General features: G+C 39.3%; 1 protein-coding gene across 1 annotated transcript in view; it reads left to right on the forward strand.

Moving 5' to 3' along the window:
• Window positions 1-25,964, forward strand: part of LOC140233064 (protein stum homolog) — a 79,419-nt gene that overhangs the window by 49,938 nt on the left and 3,517 nt on the right. The window contains exon 2 of the mRNA XM_072313215.1: window positions 20,752-20,922. Coding sequence (XP_072169316.1) covers window positions 20,752-20,922 — 171 coding nt within the window. The remainder of the gene's footprint in view (window positions 1-20,751; window positions 20,923-25,964) is intronic.

Here is a 25,964-nt window from a genome sequence, read left to right on the forward strand (position 1 = left end):
AGAGGAGAGAGCAGTCTGTCTTCAACATGACATGTCGCCCTTCCGCTGTTTGAGGGCTGGCCGAGTGGCACTTCGTTGAACACGTTCATGCAGAGTAGTACTGGGTCGCCATGCTGAACATTGGTACTCCAGAACTCGGAGTACACGAAACTTGTGCAGGGAAAATTATGGCTGCATGGTTATTGACTTCTCTACAACTACGCGGATGAATCCCAGAAGTTGATTCACAACACTTCCCACTTGCGATTTCCACTGGAGGCCACTATTTATTGTGACACCAAGATACGTGTATGGGGAGACTGCAGTGAGATATGAGTTCATTGATCAGAATGATTATAAACAGGGAATTACATATTTCCACTCCTTATGGTGTGAACGATTTTGTATTCGGATGAAATGAATGACAATTGATTCATTACATACTAGGCGTGCAACTGTAGATCAGCTTGAAATATAAGTTCGTCATCAGGCAATCTTATACGTTGTATATAGTACAATACAGTAGGACATCAATTAATACAAAATATACACACTGGGAAGAAAGTTGCGAGGATAATAAATAATGGAAGAAAGTTGTGAGGATAATGAAATTATGTCATTTATGAAAAGATTGAAGATTCGATGTCCGAGACAGCCCCCCCCCCCCACACCAGAATTAGCATTCACCCACGAGGAACTAAAACTCTGAAATATACCACTCGCTGTGTCTGTCCAGAGAGAAAGGATCTTATCCACCTCCAAAGTGAGTCTGTGATACTAAATTGGGAAGAGAATTTTGATGACATTAAAAAGGGATGGTATGGTTTTGGTTGAGAAGGCGATTCAAGTTTTAGCTTTTTTGTGAGATCGTTAGAAACCACTTATATGAAATATTAAAGAGCATACGATTCTAACAGGAATGAAATATTTGTTTTATAAAAATTGGCTTTGAAATGGCTGAGATATCCATAAACCAAAAAACAAAGTGGTTCTGATAAGAGGTGGGACCCATCTTTTATTAGAACCTCTTTGTTTTATGATATGATTTTATGATACATGGTAATATATGGTAATATATATATGATATATGGTGATATCAACTTTTACTACACATTGATACAATAAAATCTAATAAACGCTAAATGAAGTCATGATTACTTCATGTATCAAAATTTTTAGTTCAGCGTCGGTTCTCCGTCACACTATAGTGTATGAAATGCCATTTCAAACGTATTTAACTTTGTCTAAAATATACTTCATTTAAGTTTACAGTACTCCAATTGTTTGTTTTCGCATCCATGGCTTTGGAGTCAAATTTGAGATGGAACAGATGGATAAGGTATACTGACTTTGAATAACATAGTAATAGAGAATGATAAAAATATTCGCCATCACTCTCAGAATGCTACATGCTGGGGTCTTCCATTCCCACCATATCACGACGTTTCCAAATGAGTCCACTGATGTGGCCTGACATGTGTACAACACATCAGCAAGACACCACTTGAAATTGTCTTCACTTCTTCAGCATGAACAACGCGCACGCACACACACACACACACACACACACACACACACACATATATATATATATATATGCTGCCCTCTTTTTCCTTCTTCGTCTCGTTCTTTTTTTCTCTCTCTCTCTCTCCTCAATGGTTTTATGCGTTCTTCTTTCCTTCCGTTTCCTCCTCCTCCTCCTCCACCTAATTCTCTGTCTCCTCTTTTCCTTCTCTTCCCGCTGTATATTTGTCGTCTCCTCCATCTCCCCCCGCCCATGTCCCGGGGCTAGGTGAGGATCCAGGAACGAACCAGTGACACCCGAGTCACGGACCGGGCAACAACATGTCGATAATTCGACAACTGAAGATGGCAAGTCAATCCCGGGAGAAACGATACATTCCTGCCGGGAATCGAACGGCCCGCCGTGAACGTGCTAATGAGCCACCTGGATACTCTCAGTCGAATGGAAGGCTTGTTTGCTTTTCACTATAATTGAGCAATGGCTGCTTTTCCTCTTTTACCATCATCTTCTTTTCCTTGCTATTTCTCAAGTACACACATGCGCACACACACAAAATACACAGCATGCCAACACTCATTCGTCTCACACTCAAGCTGTATACGTAAGAGATGTAGACTGCTATATTTTATTGTTTAAGCGTATTATTTTTGTTTGCATACCCATGTGGATTTTCTCTTCAGGTACTTAGCAATTTAATATTGTGTTTCTTTTTTTCGCCTCACACGACTGTCTGTTTCTAATGGATAATGGGGAATTTCTGTGTTTAATGAAAAAAAAAACCAACAACAACAACAAGAACAAGCGGCATCTGCAAAGAACGATTTACTCGATGTAGATTGGCCGGATGTAGGTGGGCTCACAACATCTTATCAATATTAGATGAGCAAAATAGATTTGTGAGTGCTGCTGCGGAGAGTGGAATATCATAAAGAGTCCTGGCGTGCATGGTGATGAATTCATACGAGAATCATTCAATCGTAAAGATTGAAGTGAAAGCTTGATGGTAGCTAGTTGATGATGTCTGATGCGAACACAGGCACCAAAAGAGGCAAGCGGGTCGGCGATGAGGATCCCATTGCCAAAAACCCAATGCTAGAGAATCTATACGATATATATTCAGAAGCATTTTGGTTCACTTCCGTTCAGATGATAAATAATGTTTGTACATATGGTTCTTGTTGGAGCTGCCAAACTTCTCTGATTCTGCAAGAGGCTTCCTGAAATTAGTAATAAGATATCGCTCTATGTCCTATAACCAAGTCTCGCTGGTTTGGGAATTATATATATGTATATATATATATATACATATATATATATATATATATATATATATATATATATATATATATAGAGAGAGAGAGAGAGAGAGAGAGAGAGAGAGAGAGAGAGAGAGAGGGAGGGAGATCCTACTCTTCAACAAAATGATGATGTACCATATACAGATGATATAATATATGGTACATAATCACTTTGTTGAAGTAGGACCTATATCAAACAATAAAGAAAAACACCGAAAGACGTATAGTACAACAGAAATTTTGATATTAATACAACATAAATGTCAATATAATAATACTATACGCTAATCTTTTGTGTGCATGTTGCCGCGTTTGCCGACGGAACCGTCCAAAACCCTTCCCAGTAATAATGGACCAATATTAGATGTGTACAAACGTGGCGTAGAATATTATTGTGTATCCAAAAACATTAATTGAAGAGGTATGCACCCCCCCCCCCCGCATTATATTTTTAGTTTCCGGAATAGCAATCCATCCTCGCATCATCACTTAACCTCATACTCGTTACCTGATGAAAATGGGGACTTCATGCATTTTACGCGCATGTGAGAAAACTGTCCAGAAAAGTCACATTACTATACCGAAGTGTTTGAATGTCAAAACATGAACGTCAAAGCTTTACACCAATTGAAAGAGAAATTGTCTCTTTGAGAGGATTGCGCCCATGAAAAACACACCCAGACACGCACGCCCATACTGTAGGCAATGTTGAGTGTCTGTGCTGTTGTTATTATTGTTACTATTGATGAAGCTACATTTGTCGTATTACATTCAATGTTACTTTAGCTTTTCAGGAGAGTGACGATCGCATTTTGCAGGGTGGCGCTGCACCACGGCCACATGCATTCCTTTGAGCCTAATTACTAATCGATTACGTAATGGCTCAAAATTTCTGCTTGCAACTATTTTGATGTGCGTCACTTACGCACATACACACACGCACACACACATCACAAGAAGTGACACATGAACAGCAAGATTAGGAGGTAATTCGTCAGCCTAATGGAATTAGATGTTTCAGATACATACGTAATCAAACAAATCACATGCATGTAACCAATTACGAAATAAAATTCATATAAAATTCTTTTTAAAACTCATATTATCAGTTGTATTTTTTTTTTTCTGGAGACGCCCACAGTCAGTTATTAATTATTGTATCACCGTATCACATGTATTTTTTTCTTCTTCTTTTCGTTACTGTTATTTTGGTTTTGCATTGTACTTATTCCATCGTTTCTTGTATAAATAGCACCAGTGCGCTTAGAAACACTAACGGTATACCGTATAAGCGCCATATAAATGCAATTATTATTATATTATTGATTTTATTATTGTTATTATTATTATTATTATTATTATTATTATTATTATTATTATTGTTATAATTATCGTCGTCATCATCATCATCATTATTATCATAACTTTTTGGGGGTTTGTCTGATGTAGCTGGCAGTTGCTATACGCTATACATGCGACTTGGTCAGTGTGCACACATAGCTGTCGAGATACAATGCTTCCTATGATAAAATCGCGCTCTCACCTTATGGCAGTCAGGATATCTGTTGAGTTATCACGAGCAGATGTTAAATCATTCCTATCGGTATCGTCTGTCCTCTCGTGTTCGCAAATTTCTTTCTATTGATTTGCATACCAGATGGTAGTTTAATTGGTTATTATGTCTCATTCAATTAGATTCCATTGGATTAATTAGATTTCTATAGGGCTAAGGAAAAGTTCTTCGTACTGTACTTTATTTTTCTTTCACCTTACCTTATACATGTGATAATTTAAAAGCTGCTTGTATTTATCAATTGGCCCTTAACTATTTAGCGTTCCTCGAAGAGCTTCTCTTGTACAGGTCTCTGTTTGATTTTTAACTCTAAGAGCGAAATTAGGCAAACAATTCGCGTGTAATATTAAAATATTATATTTGACTTACTTAACATGGTGTTCGGGACTGAGTGTCCCCTTGTTTTCCTATGGCAAATCCCTCTCCAACCAGTCCCATTCTGGGCTTGATATTCTGCCTCATCAAGGGGTAGTCCCTAGTCGTGAATTGATCTTGATCTGATCTTTCCATTAGAGTTCAGATTAATTCAGACTATTATCAGGTGACCATAATACTAATTTACAATAGGTCTGAAGGTATGTCTCTAATCACTGCTACAATGGGCAAATTAAATATGAGTGTTGATTATCTCAAGTTAAATATGAGTGTTGATTATCTCAAGTTAAATATGAGTGTTGATTATCTCAAGTTAAATATGAGTGTTGTTGTTGTCGTCAGCAGCACTATGTTGTATTTCCCACTTACCTACGCGCACAGAGGGGTATTTTATTCAAGTGAGGAGGAAGAGGTGGTCTATCACTTTGGCTCGGGCTAAACCCATTTAGGCTACACCAATTTAGGCTACGACCACTTCGTCTGTTTACCATTTCGTCTAATTCCCACTTGGTCAACATGTCCACTTTGTCTAATAGCCAGTTCGGCTACGACCACTTAGTCTTATTCTGAGTTGGTCTTTCACCATTTGGTCTTATAATTTCCACTTCGGCTAATTGCAATTTCGTCTAATTTCACATGGTCTAATATTCACTTTGTCTGCATGCCACTAAGTCTAATATTCATTTGGGCTACACCCATTTCGGCTATTACCACTTGGTCAACGTATCACTTGGTCCAATTTCCATTTCGTCTAATTGCCATTTGGTCTAATAACCACTTGGTCTAATGACCACTTCGGCTAATGACCACTTCGGCTAATTGTCACTAGTTCTAATTCTTACTTGGTCTAATGCCATTTTTTCTAATTAAGACACATGGCCATAGGTTAAAAAAAGGAGCACACAACCCATAGATTTAATTATACAGCCACACTCGTATGGCGGTATTCAAAACACGCGGGGCTGGATAGAGCCACATGTACAGTGTACCGTATATCTGAACATCCAAAATTACCGCAAAATTTCAACGAATCTCGCACAGCTGAAGCGTGAATGACTCATAACCCGAAGGCTGCGTTTCCGAACCTCGTCGTGACTTAAAAAAAAAACAAAAAACAAACAAACAAACAAACAAAACCACACAAAAAAAAAACCCAAAAACATTTCGTCAGCTGAATCAAGTCAGCTGAATTAAGTCTTTTTCAGACTTTACAGATAGAGTGTGGCGGTATCATCCAGCTGGTCTGTGGATACCGCAACACGCGTGTGGCTGTATAATACACAACAACAAAAAAGTCTGCGTAGAGCGAGGTAAAACTGTATAAAATATTCTAATTAATTATATACATTTTGTTTTTTTTACAACTATATTTACAACTATATTCTAACTTTGACGCTTAAAAAAAAACCCTCATATGTTGTGTATACATATGTCTTTTTATTGTATTAATGTTATTTTGTTTCAACATCAGTTTATTTCTATCAGTAACCGAAAAGATTCATTATATATATTTTTTGCCCCCCCCCCCCGGAATTTGGAAGAAATGCAGAAACTAAGTAAGAAAGAAAGAAAAGAACTTAAAGTTCTTTAAACTTTTCAGCGTTATTTTAAATCACACATTTATTATTAGTTTCATTTTTTTTTTCATATTCAAGTTCTTGCTTTTTCTTTCTTCCATATCAACTATTTTCTGTCCCCTTTTAAAGATCCATGAGATAACAGACGGTATACCTTTGTGTTTGTGTGTGTGTGTGTGTGTGTGTGATGCCTTTGCCATATTACTTCTGATGTGTATAAAAGAATATAAGTTGCCATAAACAGATAGAAATAGTGCAGTAGATATTTGTTAAGACTTATTACTTACAGACATCAGCTTCCCGTTACTAGCAAATAAATTTATCTCTTAATCCTGAACCAATATAACTCTTATTTGATCAGAACTTCGTCCGGTAGCTCCTCCCCCTCTTTTTCTTCAGCAGCAAAGAGAAAAGGCCAAATATATTGGACTTAATATTGTTTTGTCCGAATAAGATGTAGAAAAGAGAGAGAGAGAGAGAGAAAGAAAGAAAGAAAATGCTGGTTGGCTGCACTCGTTCACGTACAAACTCCGAAATTGGTTGTATTCGTATATCCCTTGACAACATGCCTTATGAATTAAGATAATGAACATTCCATTTAAGCTGATAAAACATAATATCAACCGTCTAAATATGCAGGATATATAACAAAAAATATTGCAAGATATCAAATTTGGAAAATGAAAATGTTTCCAAACTCCGAACAATCCTTGCAAGCATAAATTTTTGTCCCCCTCCCCCCAAAAAACCCCAAACAAACAAACAAACAAACAAACAAACAAACAAACAAACAAACAAACAAAAAACAAGAGACACGGGGGTCTCGCAAGTTCACCTTCCACGCATTCTTACAGACTCTCACCTGAGAGCATTGCAAACCTTGGGCGACAGCTTTGAGAGCATGGTGTCCATTTGCATATTAATTCATCACACTAGTAAAAATCTGGTCATGCGTTTTCAAGAAGATGATGTACAATGGAAATCCGAAGATTTACCTCAATTTGGCCAAACAAATTGAACAAATTGAGATCTTATCCACCCCCCCCCCCCCGGATGCTACCTGTCAGGTCTGGTTTTCAAGAAGAAGATGACAATGTACAATTAGGCCCCATTTTGGACCCTTCCCGCCTCCTCCCCTGGCCGTTTGTGGGCTTACACCCGGACCCTTTCAGGAAAGGGGAGAATTGACCATTCCACTCATTTATTTAATATCAAACTTTTTATTAGCCAACTTACTATAACGACACCTATGGTAGCCAAACTGGTCATTAACCCAACTGGACTAATTACCACCAATAAGCCTAGGTGATAATTAGACCAAATGAAGAATAGACAAACTCGCAGTTAGAACAAGTGGATATTAGACCAAATGGAAATAGACGAAGTGTAAATTAGACAAAGTGAAAATTAACCCAAGTGGTTATTAGACCAAGCGGAAATTAGACGAACTGGCAATAGACCAACTGAGCATTAGAGCAACTGAACATCAGACGAACTGATATTAAACCAAACGCAATAAGACTAAGTGGCAAAAAATACATTAGACCAACTGGCAATTAGACGAAATGGGAATTAGACCAAATGACAATTAGCCCAAGTGGTTATTAGATCAACTGGTTATTAGACCATGTGGCAAGTGGACCAAATGGGTTTAGCCCAAATGGTGTTAGCCCAACTGATGATTAGACCAAGTGGGAATAGACCGAATAGTTGACAGAAGTCCGTCAACACTGTTGCGCTGATGCCAGTTGCCACATACATTATAATTGAGGTAGATATTTTGATCAAACGAACGTACGGAGTTATGCAATTAGTAATTTGTATCATATTCATATGTATAGGGAGAATGGTGTTTATGTGCATAGCGAACAATAAATGCGTCCATCTGTAATCCAGGATAATTAGTTATGTATAGGATGTATTGTCTTGAGGATAAGCATTTCCATTCATGGTTTTGATCTTTGATACAATTTTGATCGCACTTAGTTAGCATAGGAAAACATCTTGCCACTATACCAATATATAGGATGAATCACATTTACAACATCATACCCCCCTAAGAATTTATATCAGTCGCTTGCCAGAATATAGCTGGAGAACACTGTTAACAAATGATATTCCATGATGATCACAGAGAGATTCTCAGAGTCTATGGATACTTGCATCTATCCCATTTTGCTCAAGATAATAATGTGGAGAGGACCAATAATGCAACCGAATGACATTTTAATGAATTTCATCTATACTTGGCAAATGCACAGAGTAAGCTCCACTGAAGAGAGCTTTGTTTACAATCCCGTATGGGGTATAGGAGGGGGTTAGATGGTTGTTTGGGGAATTTGGTAGGATAGCGCTTCGAGACGCTGCTGTGGCACCCTCCTCCTCCTCCCCCACCCCATGCAGATTAGCCCGTCGACATTGAAATGTGTGTAAACTAGTAATCATGATATTTAGGCTTCATTAATTGCTGCAGTGTTCTGATATTTTAAGTGGAAATGTTTGCATTGCTATATTGATAGGAGAGGACAGAGATGCTATCACTCACAATCATATTTTAGCCCTGCAGTATGCATGAACATTTAGTGATCAAAATATAATGAAATTTGAGGGGGAAAACAGCACAGTGATAGTAAGGAGCAAACAATGGTGCCAATATTGTGTTCATCAGTACAGCGGATTTATTGATAGAATTTGTCTCTTGAAATTTGAACGCGCGTATGATGAGAAAAAAAGACTTTAGTCATGTTCAAAAATTAAGCCCTGGTCGAGTCTGTATGCATGGAGAGGTGGTATAGACCGGTCACGTGATCATCCAGTCAATTGTCGTCTGGCGGCAGTCGCGCCTCTAAATTCACGCGCGAGTGGAATTGCGACCATTGTGACAGTCACTCGAGTGCGCTCCAAATGCATTATTTTGCGCGTTGTACTCTGCGTTTAGCTGAATCGTGAGTGCGAATGGCAAGCATTCGTACAACCTGTTGTGAAAAAGTGACGATAATATATTTTAAATTCTATCCTTTACTCAACTATTTTCGCAATACGGAATTGTGATCCACTGATCATGTGTACGGCTGCATATATAGCTCAATATAATATCATCAGACCAATCGTTCAAATTTGTCTAAAAGCACCAAATTTGGACATGTAGACTGCCGTATTCTAAGCAAATTTAGATATTTAGCCCTTTAGAAATTTGACGTCTTCTCTAAAACAAAATCCGTGAATTTGTTATCGTAGCAATGTGTATTATAGTACCATAGCGACGGTCATTGTCTAGTGTAAGTGCGATCTTCAATGACTGAGGTTTTGATTGCAGTGACCAAATACCAGTAGAATTTTACTCTTTATTTTTTCTTTATGTGTTTTCATTATAAGTCATGGAAGGCTATTGTGTTGAAAATTTAAGAATTTCCATTGAGAGAAGACGTCCGATTTCTAACGGGCTCAAAAATCGAATATGCTTAGAATATGTCAGTTTACATGTGTGCCGGATTTGGTGTTTTTAGACAAATTGGAACAATATTTTTCACTTTTTTACGTTCCAGGTGATAGTGTGGTATAGAGCATTTCTATTCATCTTTTATGATTTTTGTGCTTTGGAATTAGCTGTCCAAAGACAAAAAAAAAAAAAAAAAAAAAAAACCACGAGCAAAAAGAATTCACTTGCTGCTCATGCTTCGTTTTCAATTGTCAAATAGATTATGTTATTACTTTATATATACTCCAAGCATATCCAAATCTGTCACTGCCGTTGTTGGTGAAAATAAAGGGCTCGGGGCTGTTATTGTTCCATTTCCACCTGCAATGAAATAAAGGAATGACAGATAGATGTTAAAGAGTGGGAAATTAAAACGCTACTACAGATTTATTTCCAGGTCTTTGCGGGACACTTTAAGACGACTCTATATACATGGTGCAGATATCGAAAGGGAGTTGGCGATCGATGGACGTACTTCTGTTTGTCCTGGATACTCGAGAGTGATGTCGCCTGATACGTTGTAGTAGTTACATTTCTAGCAATAGAACATACGGACTGGACCTGGCGACTCCCCATGCATATGGAAGCATCCCAATCCATATTTGTGAGCTATCGAATCTCAGTCAAAGGGGGTTTAGGGTGTATGGAGGAATGAAAATAAATGATGTCTGAAGTTTGTTTCACCTTCATGTGCTGTTGTTCGTTATCAGCGATAAACCACGTAGATGGATGTGAAATCACGTGAGTGAAATTCAAGAACGCATGATAGGATTCATAATATCCCATACGTTTAAGTAGTTGGAAATGGACTCGACTATTATAGCTACATGTACACTGTAGGCAATGTACAGAGCTCTTTAGAAGCACCAGTGTACACAAGGCACAAGGGCTTTTGACATCAACACAGAGCAATAACCAACCAGTCGAAGAAGGAGAGAAGGAAAGAGAGGTCTACTTGTTTGGGGTCATTTCCTTGCAGCACCTGTGGCCGATTGTGTGCGTCACGAATTGGACTTCATTCTCATGTGCAGACCCACCTTGGCAAATGACTTGTCAGCCTACACATCTGTCACATCGACAGGAGATTCCATAATATAATTTCATTATGACACTTGTTGTAATAAGGGAACCATTCATGTTTTGTTTGCGTTTTTTTTTCGGTAAATGTAAGGTCTTGATCTTCATATGCGTGTTCTGCGGCCGAGGAGGATAGTGAAATAAATGGGTTCTTAGCTATATCGATTACAATGCAGTGTTGCTTAAAAAAGCAATTGTTCTAAAAAAATAAAGTTTCAGCACAGAAGCAATCGTATTAAAGGACTATACTGTTTATCATATCGATGATCAAAGTTTTTTTTTTGTGTGTGTTTTTTTGTGTTTTTTTTTTTTTTTTTTTTTTTTTGGGGGGGGGGGGGATGTGTTCAAACACCGGCTCCTAATACCCGTTTTTACTCAAAGGGGAGGGGATGCTTGAACACCCCCAAATACAACGCCCCCACCCGCCGTTACGCGTATGGTCTTTATAAGCTTTTATATGAATACTCACCAACTTTAACCTTATTTCTTCAAAATTCGATATGCCCCTGCGAGGCGTGTATCCCATTAAAGGTACCCATTAAAGGTAAGGCGCGGGAATCACTATGATCATATCAGTTTACACTCTTTTCAAGTGAACAATATAATTATTATGTAACACGTAGGCCGATGGTGTGATATTCATGCAGTTTATTGCCTCTGGCCTCATGGATATTTTTCAACAGTTCTCTCCTTCACTGTGGACAACTCAACCTGCAAGTGTTCTATTCTCCTTAGACAAAGAGCGAGAATACACTGCACCCGACAATAACATAAAATGTGATGAAATATCATTTGAATTGCATCCCTCAGGACACTTCCCATGCAGCTACCATTCCCCCTAATGGATTGCTCATGCCAGGGGAAATATCGAAAACATACAAATTCAGTGCGCAGAAAGTGACCCATAAACCTGTTTTTCTTTTCTGCTAAGCTTACCAAAAGAGATGATGAATATTCTAATAAATAAATGTATTACACTGGATCAAAAATATGTATCTGTAGTACAAATGGACTCGCCATTGACTCCAAAGCGAATCCCCCGGGCCTGCATCCGTCTGAATGGCGTCTCCAATGAGACCATCATCCATCTCCGTTTATCGGTTATCGTCACCTGATCGTTGGCTGCTCACTTCACGGATGCGCTCAGTGACAGATGGTGATTCACTGACTGGTGATCGATCATCATGCTAAGTCTAAAAATTGAATTCCTCTCGCGGTATCGGGACAATTACGGTTTCTGTCCCATTTTCGCGATATTCGAGCTCAGTTGTTGTGATCAGGCGTTTAGAGTGTTTGCGCTGTGCCATGTCAATATAGACTGAACAGAATAGACCCACTAGAAGTACAACTTCGTGTCCGTGTCTGATCGTAGGCCTGCAAATTATACCCTCAAAGATGTATTTAGTGATATAGAGTGGTTAATTGAGAGAACACTGAGCTTCACAGCAAAACAAGTTGGACCCGACCGGGGGGGGGGGGGGGGCTGATGAGAACATTCCAAGAAAAGAAAAAAAGCGTATAAAAATTTGCTAAAAAAGTAGCTGAAAATGTAATGTGCTGTAGGATTGATGACAAGTCGGATTTTTCTTCATCACATCATCTTGACCAGGCAAACAGAGATCACTCACTGTCCATGAAACTGGACAGAAAGGATGTTTACATCACTACATGAATGACCAATTCATTTCTTTTGTTGATAAGGAGACACGTACGGAACCACGGCTCTGATGTAATATTAACGAATCATGAGGCGTTTCGCGATGGGGTGCTTAGCAAGTACGAAGCAAAATCCGAGGAGTTCAGCTGTTAATAGGGCGTCATTGCGGTCTCTGGATTGGTTTTCAAAACTGGCAGTCATAAGTTCCACTTCGTTTACTTCTGTGGCGTTTTACTCATTCATTTACTATTTGTGCTGTGATCAAAGTTCAATCACTGTTTGTTTGTTTTTTTCTGTGAGCATCACATGTGTCTATAATTATTTACAATCTCCTACAAGTTTACCCAAGATTCTATATTATGTAATTATTTCCACTCAAAGCATCAAGCCTATGCAGACATTGTTCCTGGTTACATACGCTGCCGAAGACTTACGAAAAAAAAAAAACAATTGTACAATCAAATTCAACTCTTGAGAGAATAGTCATGAATATGTTACTATTTTCCAGTCCATGCTACCGTGCATACTTAATTGCTGCTTGGTATAGGCCCAAGTTGTGTTTATCGTTTGGTTACCAATAAGCCAGCCACAAGGAAGGAATATACATGGTTTTGGATAAAATCCAGTTTTGGGCCACTATATTCACATAGAAAGTTCCCCCGTGGAGCACGTGTCATTTCGACCCGGCCTATATATCCACCATATTTCGTCAACTTTATCAACAAGCCATCAGTGGAATCAGCTCTAATTCACCTCTAATATCAGATTATATCACCTCATCTGGCAAGTCAGCATGCAGATTCACTTCAGTTCCATCATACTCTCTCGCCTGTACTGGGCCAGCTACGTTTGCCACTGTTGTAAAATATGACCACGGTTATTTTCTTCGATTTTGGGAAGTAATCAAATCAAATCACATTGGTGAGTATAGAGGAACTGTTGTGTTTCGATATTAACATTACACTTTCTTTCTACCCCCCCCCCCCTCTCTCTGTATGCCTGTATGATGATAAATAACTAATTCTATTAATTTTATTACATGCTTTTGCTCTCTCAGGTTTTATGCCAATTCGGAGACGCTGGTAGGCATGAATATAAGTAAAGCTATCCCGACAACCTTTAAGACTCATGTGATGCTGTGAAAGGTATCGAGTTTGCCGGAGAGGTCTTGAGGTTGTCACAACACCTTCTGAATGTCACCATGATATATATGATAGAGGGCTTGTGTGGATGTGGCAGCATGTTAATAGATTTGAGAACGAAGCACATGCCAAGTGGTAATGTATGGTTTTGTAACAGTCTAATGACTATAAATGTTTAGTTCTTATCGAAATGACCAGAGCAAGAGACTCGTGACTTCAAACTATGTAACTGCGTGATTATGCCTGCATAATGGGCTTTTCTTTGTACAAAGTTCTTGGGTGATCATTTTATCCAGTACTTTGTAGTACAATGCAGTACTACATTTTCATGCAGGAGAAATGCACTGCTGCCTGTTGAGAGTATTATAATACAGACCATAAACCCCCTTTTTATGCTGTTTTTAGGGGGAGTTATGTTATCTGAATTTGATTTCGTTATTCTGCTTGTTGTATATTGTTACGGCACGATGTGCCGCAGCATTAGAAAGTGGCCGAGACATGCTTACCATGATAATACTCTGCCATTGCCATTATTCTAGGATGCTCTTGACCTAATTCTACGTACACGACCATCGCTACCTCCCCATAATGCCTCGTGAATCAATTCTGTTTGAAGGACTTCTGCTTCGGTCGGTCGTTGAACTTGCCTGTTTATCTGTTCTGAACCATCTTCTTTTTTCATGTGTTTTTCATGACAAATGTAGTTTTTATAAAGGACAGTAAACTTGATTAACAGTTATACTATCATAGTTTCTCATTTGCCAATCATGTGCAGTCAACGTATTTGTATATTATGCTCAAATTGTTATGTATAGGTATTTGATGTGTTGGTGGGTGTGGTTTTTTTTTTCTCATACGTGATTTGTATTTTCGAGTTGGTAATCAAAAACATTCATTTTCCACTCATTCTTTCATCCACTCATTCTTCTGGAGCATTTCGGAGGAAGGAAAGATTTTGGTGGTTGAGATTAATGTAAATATGCTTGTATTGCTGTGATTATACATATTCGTCCTATACGGGTAAGGCAATGTCTTCTTGATGTTTGTCTTTGCAAAGATGTGACCTGTAGACGGGGGAGGATGTTATCAGGTGTGTTTTTTATTATTATAGTGGCATTTTTTTAAGAGAGTCGTCGCTGAATAAAGCAATGTTGAAAACTGTAGAGGCACGAACCCAAACATCTGCTGTTGTAGCTAAAATCATGTGATATACGGAGTATCGAAGACAACAAGCTAGGATTCACGAGTATATCATATCAGGTGGTTGTCACTTGGTTGCCATGGTTTCAGTGGCTAACGTCGAGAATTGATGGCTGTATTTCCGGTGTCCACTTACGTGTCTATTCAAAAGTAATGAAAACCGATTTCCAGATATGTAATGGATTTGTGCTGTCTCTTCATATTTTTGAAAAATTGTGAGATGTGTAAAGGAAACTAAGGTGAATTCATAGGGAGACGTCTCATATCGGTATTGTTCATATCTTGAGATCTCGGCAAGAAGGTCAACTGTATGCTTTCATGATCATAAATAACAGATTTGCTTACAAATATGTGCAGACGTGGTGATGTTTTGTCTCGTCTACGTGGAGAGCAGATACAGCACACTTTTATCATGCTTGCCTTCTCGGGTACCTTTATGTTATCACCCACTGAATTAAGAAAAACATCTTGCAAATATTGAAAGATCTTTTGTAGGCTATGTGCACGAGACAGTCGGTAGGCTAAGCTGATGATGCATGGAATACACAGACAAAACACCACTTCATGACATGCTCCTTTCTTTGTTTTTAACTCCAAAGGTCGGGTGAATGTATTGCTCCCTGGTACATCTTTTAGGATTTGTCTATAGCCTGACCAGACCTATTTGCCATGCTTGCTGTCATGATAAGCTCAACAATAAATTGCGAACCAACAGCAGTCAATTCTATATTCTAATCTGACGTGTACATACTGATTTCTAACGATTGATTGCTGAAATCTAATTAGCAAGAATAATGATTATTGTCATTATTCTAAATGGAAACAAGAAAGACAGTGATGACGCTTCCAGTGGATGTCCACAGCGTATTCAAGAAAATAAGATTATCTAATATTTCCGGTAACATCCAGCAATGTTGTTCCGAAAAGTTCCGGCGACTAACGCACCCTCCTCTCTACAAACGCACACACGCACACACGCACGCACACACATACACACACATACACACAAATGGAGGAAACTTGTGCAGAGGGCGAGGATTATGTGAGAGAAAATGTAAACTGACATTAGCTGAATTCGATATTTAAAAGAGTATTCTTAAATTTGTAACAGGAAAGTTCTGAATCGAACTGCTTGCGGGAGAAACGCATTTTCTCAGAGAAGAAATGATAAACCTGAGATTAGTTGACTGGCAACTTAAGCAAACATTATACCAAAAAGGCATAAATAAAATATATAGATATAGAAGGAAGTTAGTGGTCAAGGTTTCAAGAAAGGAAGAGCGGAAAGTTTAAAAAGCATTGCTGAAAAAGAACGTCCATAGTTCACTGCGAGAGGATAATGGAGTTGACGACTTGCAGTTGACGCTATTTGCCAAATGAATACTTATTCGTACTTATCACATTCCACTTTCCTCGTTTTCATCAGTTTCCTTTCGGAACCGTCTTCGTAAAAGAAAGACTGATGAACTGTCAGGGCTATTCTTGGACTCCATTTCATAAAAAATTGATATGATAGCAATTCTGGCTGGAATGGCAATTGTCATGGTAACGACAAAAATCCAGCTTCCTGATTCGCTGCTGCTTTGGGAAGTTGTCATTCCAGCAAGCTATCCCAACATCTTTTATGAAATGGGGCCCTGGAGTTGTGCTACCGCAAACCTACCATCACACCGCTGTTTCACGTTCAGATATTATATGTGAAAATGTTCTGCGTAAATGTTCTGGTAAATGTTTTGTGGGAACACATGAAAAGAAACTTAATAATTTCAAATTGTTATGTGGCCTGGACACTTTTTTTCCTCTTGCATTACTGACTCCATCATTAAAGATAGAGCATCAGTCTGCGGAAGACAGTATCATCTCCCTTGATAGGCCTGCCTCTCAGCACATCTGCGTGCGACTTAAGTACGACCATCCTCAAGACTGATGCAAATGCAAATTCAACAGCCGTTAAAGTGGAGCAAGCTCTTAGCCCTCAATACTGAAAGCCAGGTCATTCGCCCCGCCACGAAACACATTGTGTCTCAAAGGCGATACAGCCGACAACAACAAGCCCATCTCGACGCGAGGCCCTGAACGGGGCAACATCAGGAGCAGAACAAGTATAGTGCCATCGTGTTGCCCACAGTGGTCATTGGTCAATATGACACTGACTTCAGCAATGCCACAGACTTAGCTTCTCTTTTGTGAATATTTTCTAAATGCAATCATGTCATAATATTGTCCCGCATTGCTGGCCAGCAATGGCCTCCCTTGCAGAAAAAATGGACCCGAGGAAAGAGTGAACCCTCTTCGCGGTTCGATCGCTTCCCACAATCGCCGCTCTGATTTTATCGATGTCGTGTGGCGCTTCCTACGTTGATATTGCAATCAGACTGTAGCTCAGGCAAATGTCATTATTCATCATTCCTAACCAGTGTCATGGCAACAGAATGTGACCTATCAAGCACCTTATAAGCATCGTCCTGTTGGAAAAAAATGGCTGAACATGATCTCTAAAGTAGTCAAAGTGTCTCGCGTTTCACTTCGCTCGATGATGTAAAACAGAAACTGCGTATCATCTGGTGAATTTGGATGTGATGGCATTCTTCCGGAGGCTCGCGAAACAACGCTAGTTCTGAAGGTATTGGCGAGACAGTCAGGCGGGTGAAGGGGGGGGAGGGATGTAGGCATGTGAATACTTTCGTGGCAACTTCCCCTGGTGAAGTGTATATCATGAGTAATTGACCGGCTTCCGTCACAGTCGTGCCGAGGATATTTATTGCTGAAGTGCATCTCAAACCATGCACCGTTATGTTCTCATGAATGGTTTCCCGTTTTCTATTAGATATAAGTTGCTGTTGTTTATTTGTGTTTTCAAGATTAAATTTCTCCCAGTCTAATATTCTATTGTCCCAGACACTCACACACACAAACACACACACACACACACACGCGAGAACAGGAAACAAGACATAGAAACACAACACTAAAACGTGCCCACACACACCACATGATGAGAATGTAAAACACGCACACTTAAATTATGCACACACACACATGCATCCCCTGTTGGCAAGTTACTGTACAATGGTGGAAATGGTTTGATTGAATACACCGTGTATGATCCCCTAGGTGGGACATGATCTTTCAAACAACAGGTGAAACAGAAGCCTATATACATAATTCGATTTGCTTCTGCAACATGACGAGGACGGCTTAAATCTCCTCTATCATTTATCAGAGGTTACATGGCACAGATGATAAACATATACCGTTATTTAGGATGATCCATTAGAGTCACTCGACAGACTTTATCTAACTACAGCCATACCCGCCCAAGATGTGCAAAGGGTTATCTGCAACCTCATTTTCCTAATGGGCCTTGCACGGATAGGAATAATTGAAACTCCTGTCCGCAGATTCGCGTTCATCAACACTTCACTAAGCGTCGAATGTTTTTTTTTTTATGTCGAACATCATCTATGAATGGTAATTGACAAATTCTTCCCATTAACACTAATTAAGCGTAATCAAAACAGACTTCACTGCTCTCATTCTCACTCATGTCGAAAACCTGCTAACCATGAAGATACATTGTAACCATATGACAACCAGGTGTTTGTTTTCATTTTTGATTGAAAAAGTTTGCCCGATTTTCTTTCACTTTTTTTTTTTTTTTTTTACAATCTTGGTGGATATCAGTGTGAATGTAATGTCATGCAATATTTTGTCGCCAGTAACATGACGTGTCTCGGAAAGGTTTGATATTTCTAATGGCCTCATTCTTGGCACGATTTGATGCCGAATGTCAATCACACCCCTGATATCATTCGCAACGAAACTCCCAAAGAGTATTCCAAAATATGGGCAAATTGACAGCAAAGAACAATTATATGTTAAATTCCAGGGTTTTGCTATGACGCTAATGATGACGTCAAAATGTAAGTCTAGCCATAATGATGCAAGAAATCATATGTACAACTCATACACTTTTGGAATATACAATAAAAATGGGGTCTCGTGCCATTCTAGGGAGCTATGACGAAATAAACACAAGAGGAATTTACACAGCCACTATTTTATTTTTGCACATTCCAGTTTTCCGTCGGTAGATGATGGACAACTACCGGTATATAAGTGAAAAAGAGGGATCGAAAAACCCTCCTCAAGAGTAATGTTTTTTTTTTTTTTGAAATTTGGCAGTTTTATTTATGTTGTTTGTCAATGTAGATGATCCGCTCCCCGGCTCGCCTGATGGCGTATTTCTGTTTTTGGCCACGTAATATCGACCCGTACCTGCTTACCGAGGGGGGTCTCTGCCCGCCTACCTACACCACTGATCACTATGTAAAAATCACAGAGATCAGTGGCCTCCACTCAAGAACAGCGGCAAGTTGTGTCCGTTATTTACCAAAAACCTGAATATATTCAGGTTTTTCCTGTAAATGTGCACCCCCCCCAAAAAAAAAAACCACACACACACACACACACACACACACAAACAAACAAACAAACAAATGATTCTGGTTTTTCTGTCAATGTAAATGGTATACATGGAAAAATATGCTTTTTCCGATTCTGGCTTTTGCATTGCAGATGTCCCTGAACAGAAAGGCATGTTTTCTACTACAGGCGCACGCAAACTTTATAACTTTGACGCATTACCTTATTATTTGTCTAGAATGACGAGAAATCAGTAGATATTGCCTGTGGTTGTATCAGAAACCCAATTCAAGCGCAAAAATGGCGTTTCCAAATTGCGTATACCGGTGGCACGCGCAAATTCAAAATGCTCAAAATTTTCTGAAACGTAGACATTGTTTAGTTGATCAAAAAGGCATTCGAACACTTAAATGTTTTGACACGCACACGGGAAAGACTGCAACATGACTTTAGCTCGCGACCTGAAATTTTTGCCTACCGAAAATGATTCGGAAATGACATTCGGTTAGGAAGGTAATGTTAAATGACATGACTTTATCTGAAAATCACAAAATGGCGTCTACATGACGTCATGCATCAGTGATTGCAATAATCTTGCATCAATAAAAACTCGTTGCACTGCATAATGAAACACCAACAAAATTTTCATGTTGATCGGTCACGAAAATTTGGAGATAACAGCCCGGCAAAATATGGCAGAAAGAAAGAAGAATAAAAAACGGCAATAAAGATTTCGACAGTAACATGAGATCACACTTATCGTCCGTAGGTGGAGGGGAGAGAGTGAGCCAGAGTATAAGAAAAAAAAAATCCTCAGAAAACAAAGAGAGAGAGATGGAGAAATAGGTAAATAACAAAAGTAGGGTTTTGTACTGTTAGATTGTGCATGAGGATGTATTGTTCGAGGGTATGTGAATTTCCCTAATCATACAATTCAGTGAAGGTGACATTCTCTTCACCTGAGCCAAAAGCTCAAGTGAGCTATTGCGATCGCTCTTCGTCCGGCGTCTGTCGTGCATCGTGCGTCGTGCGTAAATTTTGTACATTTTCATCTTCTTCTTGAAAACCCCACGACCGATTTTCACCAAACTTGGCGGGTAGCATCCCCAAGGGGATAGGATTTCAATTTGTTCAAATGGGCACCATGCCCCATCTGGGGGCCTAAGGGGACCCAAACTCCCCAAAATCAAGGAATCTGTAAAAACCTTCTTCTCTACAACCAAAAGTGATAGAGCTAAGTTGATACTATGAGTTAGTACATTGATGACTGTAGTTTCAAGTTTGTTAATGGCGGAATCAGGGAAATGCGTTGTATAAAGTCTAAATGTTCAAGTTTGACATGTGACACTGTCTAATGATTCTTTATTCTTTCTTTACTCCCCCCCCCCTCCCCCTTCTCTACCCACCTCATCACCGATCTCTTCCACATCATTTCCCTTGCCCAGGAACTTTGGTGTCGGCCTTCGCGTGTCTGTGCTGTGGCTACCCCGAGGTTCGTCCCGTGGTGGCGTTCTTCTGGAATCTCCTTGCCGCCTTCTTGCAAATGCTCACCTTCGTATTCATTGTTGGCTGGATATGGAGCATTATATGGGGCATGACGTTCATTTCACTGGCCTGTGAGTAGAGCTACGTAGAAATAAGTTGAATTTGCATTGCACTGTAACATGTATGGTGATAGCTTACTTTATGAAAATTATGCAGTTATTACTGTAAATGCACTGTGCGGAGGGTGTAGATTTTTGCAAGACTTGAAAAATATCGAAATGCATCGTAGTCTACACCTACTTTGACACGTGTTGTGTCAGCATGTTGATTTAAGAGGTTGGAATTTCGATGAGGGCCTTCATTTCTTTGACTCACAATGAAGATTACACATAGTATATCGTATTTGACGTTATGTTTTGTTGTCAATACCCCCATCGCCCCCCCCCCCCCCCCTCCGCGGTCAACCATACAAAATTCGGCCTATATGCTTGTTCCAGATACCCCTTTTACTGATGGAAATGCCCCCTTTTTCGGAAGGGGGCTTTTTAAAGGGAAGCCATCAAAATTACCCCTGATCATGAGCTTTTGGAAGGGAAGCCTCACAGCGCACGTACTTTTTAGCAGTGTGACGTTCGTGCAGCGCATGTGACGAAAATGTCCTGTGAAGAGAAGGCCAGCCCGCACACTTTTCAGCAAAACAATAATACTAACAGGACGCACATTCGGGAGAATTGGACCAAACACCAAGAAGCCTCATTTTTCAGAATTGTTCAAGAAAAATTGGAAAACTACCCCCAATCAAAAAATATTTCGGGGAAAAAATAAGAGACCTCATATTTCATTGATTTCTCGTGATTTCTCCCCCGAGTTTAGCGACTATATAAAACATATATACCCACTTTCCCCTAAAATTAGAAACGCAAATGCGGTTACAGATAACCACCTGAGTTGGGGGGAGGGGAGGGGGAGGTATTAATAGAGATAACGGACATTCATTTGACAAATTACCTCATGATGATCGCCATTTACTGCCACCTAGTTGAGAGAATGCCTCACAGAACTAATAGCCTATTGAAACTCTTGGAATACTATGGACACAAACCACCAACAAGTCGGCTGGTCGACTACGAAAGCTTCGGCAAATGTATATCTTGAGCAACGCTGAAATTTGGAGGAAATCGGCTCTTAAAAGGGATGGGAATAATATTATAAACTATTGGTAATTTTGCCAACTATTAAAGGTCCCGTTTACCTTTGGGAGCAGTGATTTTACAAATGTTCAAGGTATCACTTTTGATGCATATGTGTAGGTCAGTTGTATCACAAAACATCCTACCATATAAAACTTTTGCAATAAAGCCTAGAATATAAGGAGATATCATTATTTTTCTCATTAAACCATAACTATAGACAGTTTAGTCTGGAAACATTTTTATTATAACTACTGTTCACATTTTGTAAAGTTAACAGCACTTAACATCGATTATACTGGTTCATTTTTTTACGATGGTTGTTTCTACCCCCAACTCACATTTTAGAACTATTTTGAAGCATGCTGGGTTTTTGTTTCATCTGCAAATGGTAAATTATGCCTTTAATCAGGTACATAGTAGGCCACTTGATATCATTGCTATATACCTATCACTCACATACAACGGCGTAAATCCGTCCCCCCTCCCACGGTAAGGACTTTTTGCATTTTGATGTTGTAAATGGTGCAATTTTATGCATGTTTGCGTGTTTTATCGATTTCAAACAGTCCAACTTGTTTAAGGTAGCAGAATATTTTAATGTAGATTATACAATGAACAATTTGCCTATAAAATGGTATCATTAATTAAACTCATTGTATTAAGTTTTACGACGAATAATCATCATTGAACGTTGCCTGTTCAGCAATCAAACAGAAAAAGCAAGCACACGAGGCTGTAGATAAGGGGCATTTCTCCTCCCACACGAAGATGTTTTTGCATTTTCAGACCTGAAATTCAGCGATTTGGTGCAAATTTTTGGTGCAATACTTATTTTTTTTTTCCAGCGCCCCCTCCCAAAAATAAATGTAATGGAAATAAATTGGGTTTTTTTAGGGAAGTGTTAAAATCATGGAATTTAGCTCTTATTCCGAATGTACATCATCTGTGTGTATGCACAAAGTCTAGTGAGGTAAGGCTTAGGGGAGGGTGTGGGAGGGGAATCGACGTAGCTTTTGCGTTAATACAGTTGAAATAAAGCGATCTGAAGCACACTTTTTGTGGAAAATTCGGAAATTGTCATCCCCAAAGTGTACTAAATCTATAGAGGGGACCGGGGAGGTGAGAGGCACCTCCCTGGAGGGGACCAAGCAATGGGAGGGTGGCAAGATACGTCTCCCATATTCGAGGGAGCTTTTTTTTTCAGTTTTAAAACTGAAATTCAACAATCTGGTGCACACTTCTGTTGGAATATCTAGAAATTATTTTGTCAATCAGAGAAGGTGGGAGGGGATAAGCCCTATTCCCCCTTGTTGCACGAGGGAGATTCTGTACATTCTGATTGCATTTAAACGTTTTGGTGCACAAAATTTGTGGCATATTTGGAAAACTGTCTATGTTCAAAGTGTAGCCACAGTCTACTTGTATGGATGGGGCGGGGGGGGGGGGGGGAGCAGGGAGAAGGCGTGGGCGGGTGATACTACCACCCTTCCCGTATACGAGGGAGCGTTTGCCTTTTTAAAGTTGAAATTGAGATATCTCGCATACGCATACGCATATTTGATGGAATATTTGGGAAATTCAAAAAAAAAAAAAAAAACTAGAAATGTCGCTTTGGCGACTAGTATGCCTCCGCCATAATGCATGATTTGACTCGATTTAACTCGACTTTGACCCATTCATACATTTAGGCATTGAGTAATTTTCAAGGTACAGGTGTGGAGAAAAAGTGCAATTTCTGAATTGAATAGTAAATTGTTACCATTTTCATCTGGCCCTTGACCCTAAAATTCATGAGATAATTACTTTCAGGTAGAACATGCATAATATGTACTAAGTTTCAAGGTAACTTGAGCCACTTCCGAGATATGGAGGAAAAAGTTAGTTCAGCACTTTCAATTGATCTTTGACCTTTTGACCTTTGAGGCAAAAAGAGAAAAAAAAACTTTCCAGAGAATTTCTATTAGGTTACACATGCATACACCAAGTGTAAAAAAATAACCCTGCTGGCATTGCATAAATATGAGGGTAATAATAAAATTTTGAAGTCTTGCACTTGACCTTTGACCCCTGACCTTTGACCCCATGAACCCTACATTCTCTAGATAATCAGTCAGTACATGTATATACTATACGTTCCATGAAGATACCTTGAACAATTGTCCAAGGTACAGAGAAAAAAAAGAAGTTTTAATATTTCTACTTGACCTTTGACCTCATGACCCAAACTTTCACCAGAGAATCTTAATTGGGTAATACATGTATACACTAAGTTCCAAGAAAATATCTTCAGGCATTCACTAGATATGGTGGAAATAGTGAAATTTTATGTATTTGACCCTGACCTTTTGACCTGTGACCTCATGACCCAAACTTTCACCAGAGAATCTTAATTGGGTAATACATGTATACACTAAGTTCCAAGAAAATATCTTCAGGCATTCAATAGATATGGTGGAAATAGTGAAATTTTATGTATTGTACGGACGGACGGACGGACGGAAGGACGGACGGACGGACGGACAACCCGAAAACATAATGCCTCCGGCACCACTTCGTGGCGGAGGCATAAAAACACTAAAAAAACACTGATCTGTGACGGTGGAAGTGAGCGAGGAAAGGGTTGCTTAAAAGGGGATATTCCCCTTGTACATGAAGGAGTTTTCGGAATATAAGTGATAAGTCTTGTACACTCAGAATTATTCAGATTTTTTTGTAAATCTGAAAAGTGTACTAAGGCTAGGAAAATGGGCACAGAGGGGGAGGGTTTGGGAAGGGGTACCCCCCCCCCCTCCTAAGCACGAGAGATTTTGAATTTTTTTTTAATTGAAATTCAGCAATCTGGTGTACACTTTGGATAAGATATTTGGACAAAACGCAAGAAAATTTTCCTCATTTCGGGAATTATTGGGGGACAAAAGGATCGACGTCCCTGCATACGAGTGGGCTTTTGCATTCTTAGAATACAAATACAAATGAAAAGTTTTGATGGAAAATTCGGAAAGCTGTCAATCCCCAAAGTGTACTTAAGTTTTTAATGGGAAACAAAGTGGGGAAAGAGTTGATTGAAAGAAGAAATCCCCTCCCACCCACGGTTGATCTTTTGTGTTCTTCTCTTCTTTTTTATGCCTCCGCCACGAAGTGGTGCCGGAGGCATTATGTTTTCGGGTTGTCCGTCCGTCCGTCCGTCCGTCCTTCCGTCCGTCCGTCCGTCCGTCCGTCCTTCTGTCCGTCCGTCCGTCCTTCCGTCCGTCCGTCCGTCCTTCCGTCCGTCCGTAATGAATTTTGTGGACAAGGTAACTATCAAAACCTGTTGAGGTATCCTAATGAAACTTGGCATGTATGTGTATTAGGGTGTGAAGTTGTGCCTATCAACTTTTGGGTGCACATGCTCGAGGTCAAAGGTCAAAAGGTCAAGGTCAAATACATAAAATTTCACTATTTCCACCATATCTATTGAATGCCTGAAGATATTTTCTTGAAACTTAGTGTATACATGTATTACCCAATTAAGATTCTCTGGTGAAAGTTTGGGTCATGAGGTCAAAGGTCAAAGGTCAAAAGGTCAGGGTCAAATACATGAAATTTCACTATTTTCGCCATATCTATTGAATGCCTGAAGATATTTTCTTGAAACTTAGTGTATACATGTATTACCCAATTAAGATTCTCTGGTGAAAGTTTTGGTCATGAGGTCAAAGGTCAAAGGTCAAAAGGTCAAGTAAAAATATCAAAACTTCTTTTTTTTTCTCCGTGCCTTGGAAAATTGTTCAAGGTATCTTCATGGAACATAGTATATACATGTACTGACTGGAAGTGATTATCTAGAGAATGTAGGGTTCATGGGGTCAAAGGTCAGGGGTCAAAGGTCAAGTGCAACACTTCAAAATCTTAATATTTCCCTCCTATCATGCAATGCCAGCAGGGTTATTTTTTTTTTTTTACACTTGGTGTATGCATACATGTGTAACCTAATAGAAATT

This window comes from Diadema setosum, chromosome 1 (genome assembly GCF_964275005.1).
Source record: "Diadema setosum chromosome 1, eeDiaSeto1, whole genome shotgun sequence".
NCBI classification, from domain to species: domain Eukaryota; kingdom Metazoa; phylum Echinodermata; class Echinoidea; order Diadematoida; family Diadematidae; genus Diadema; species Diadema setosum.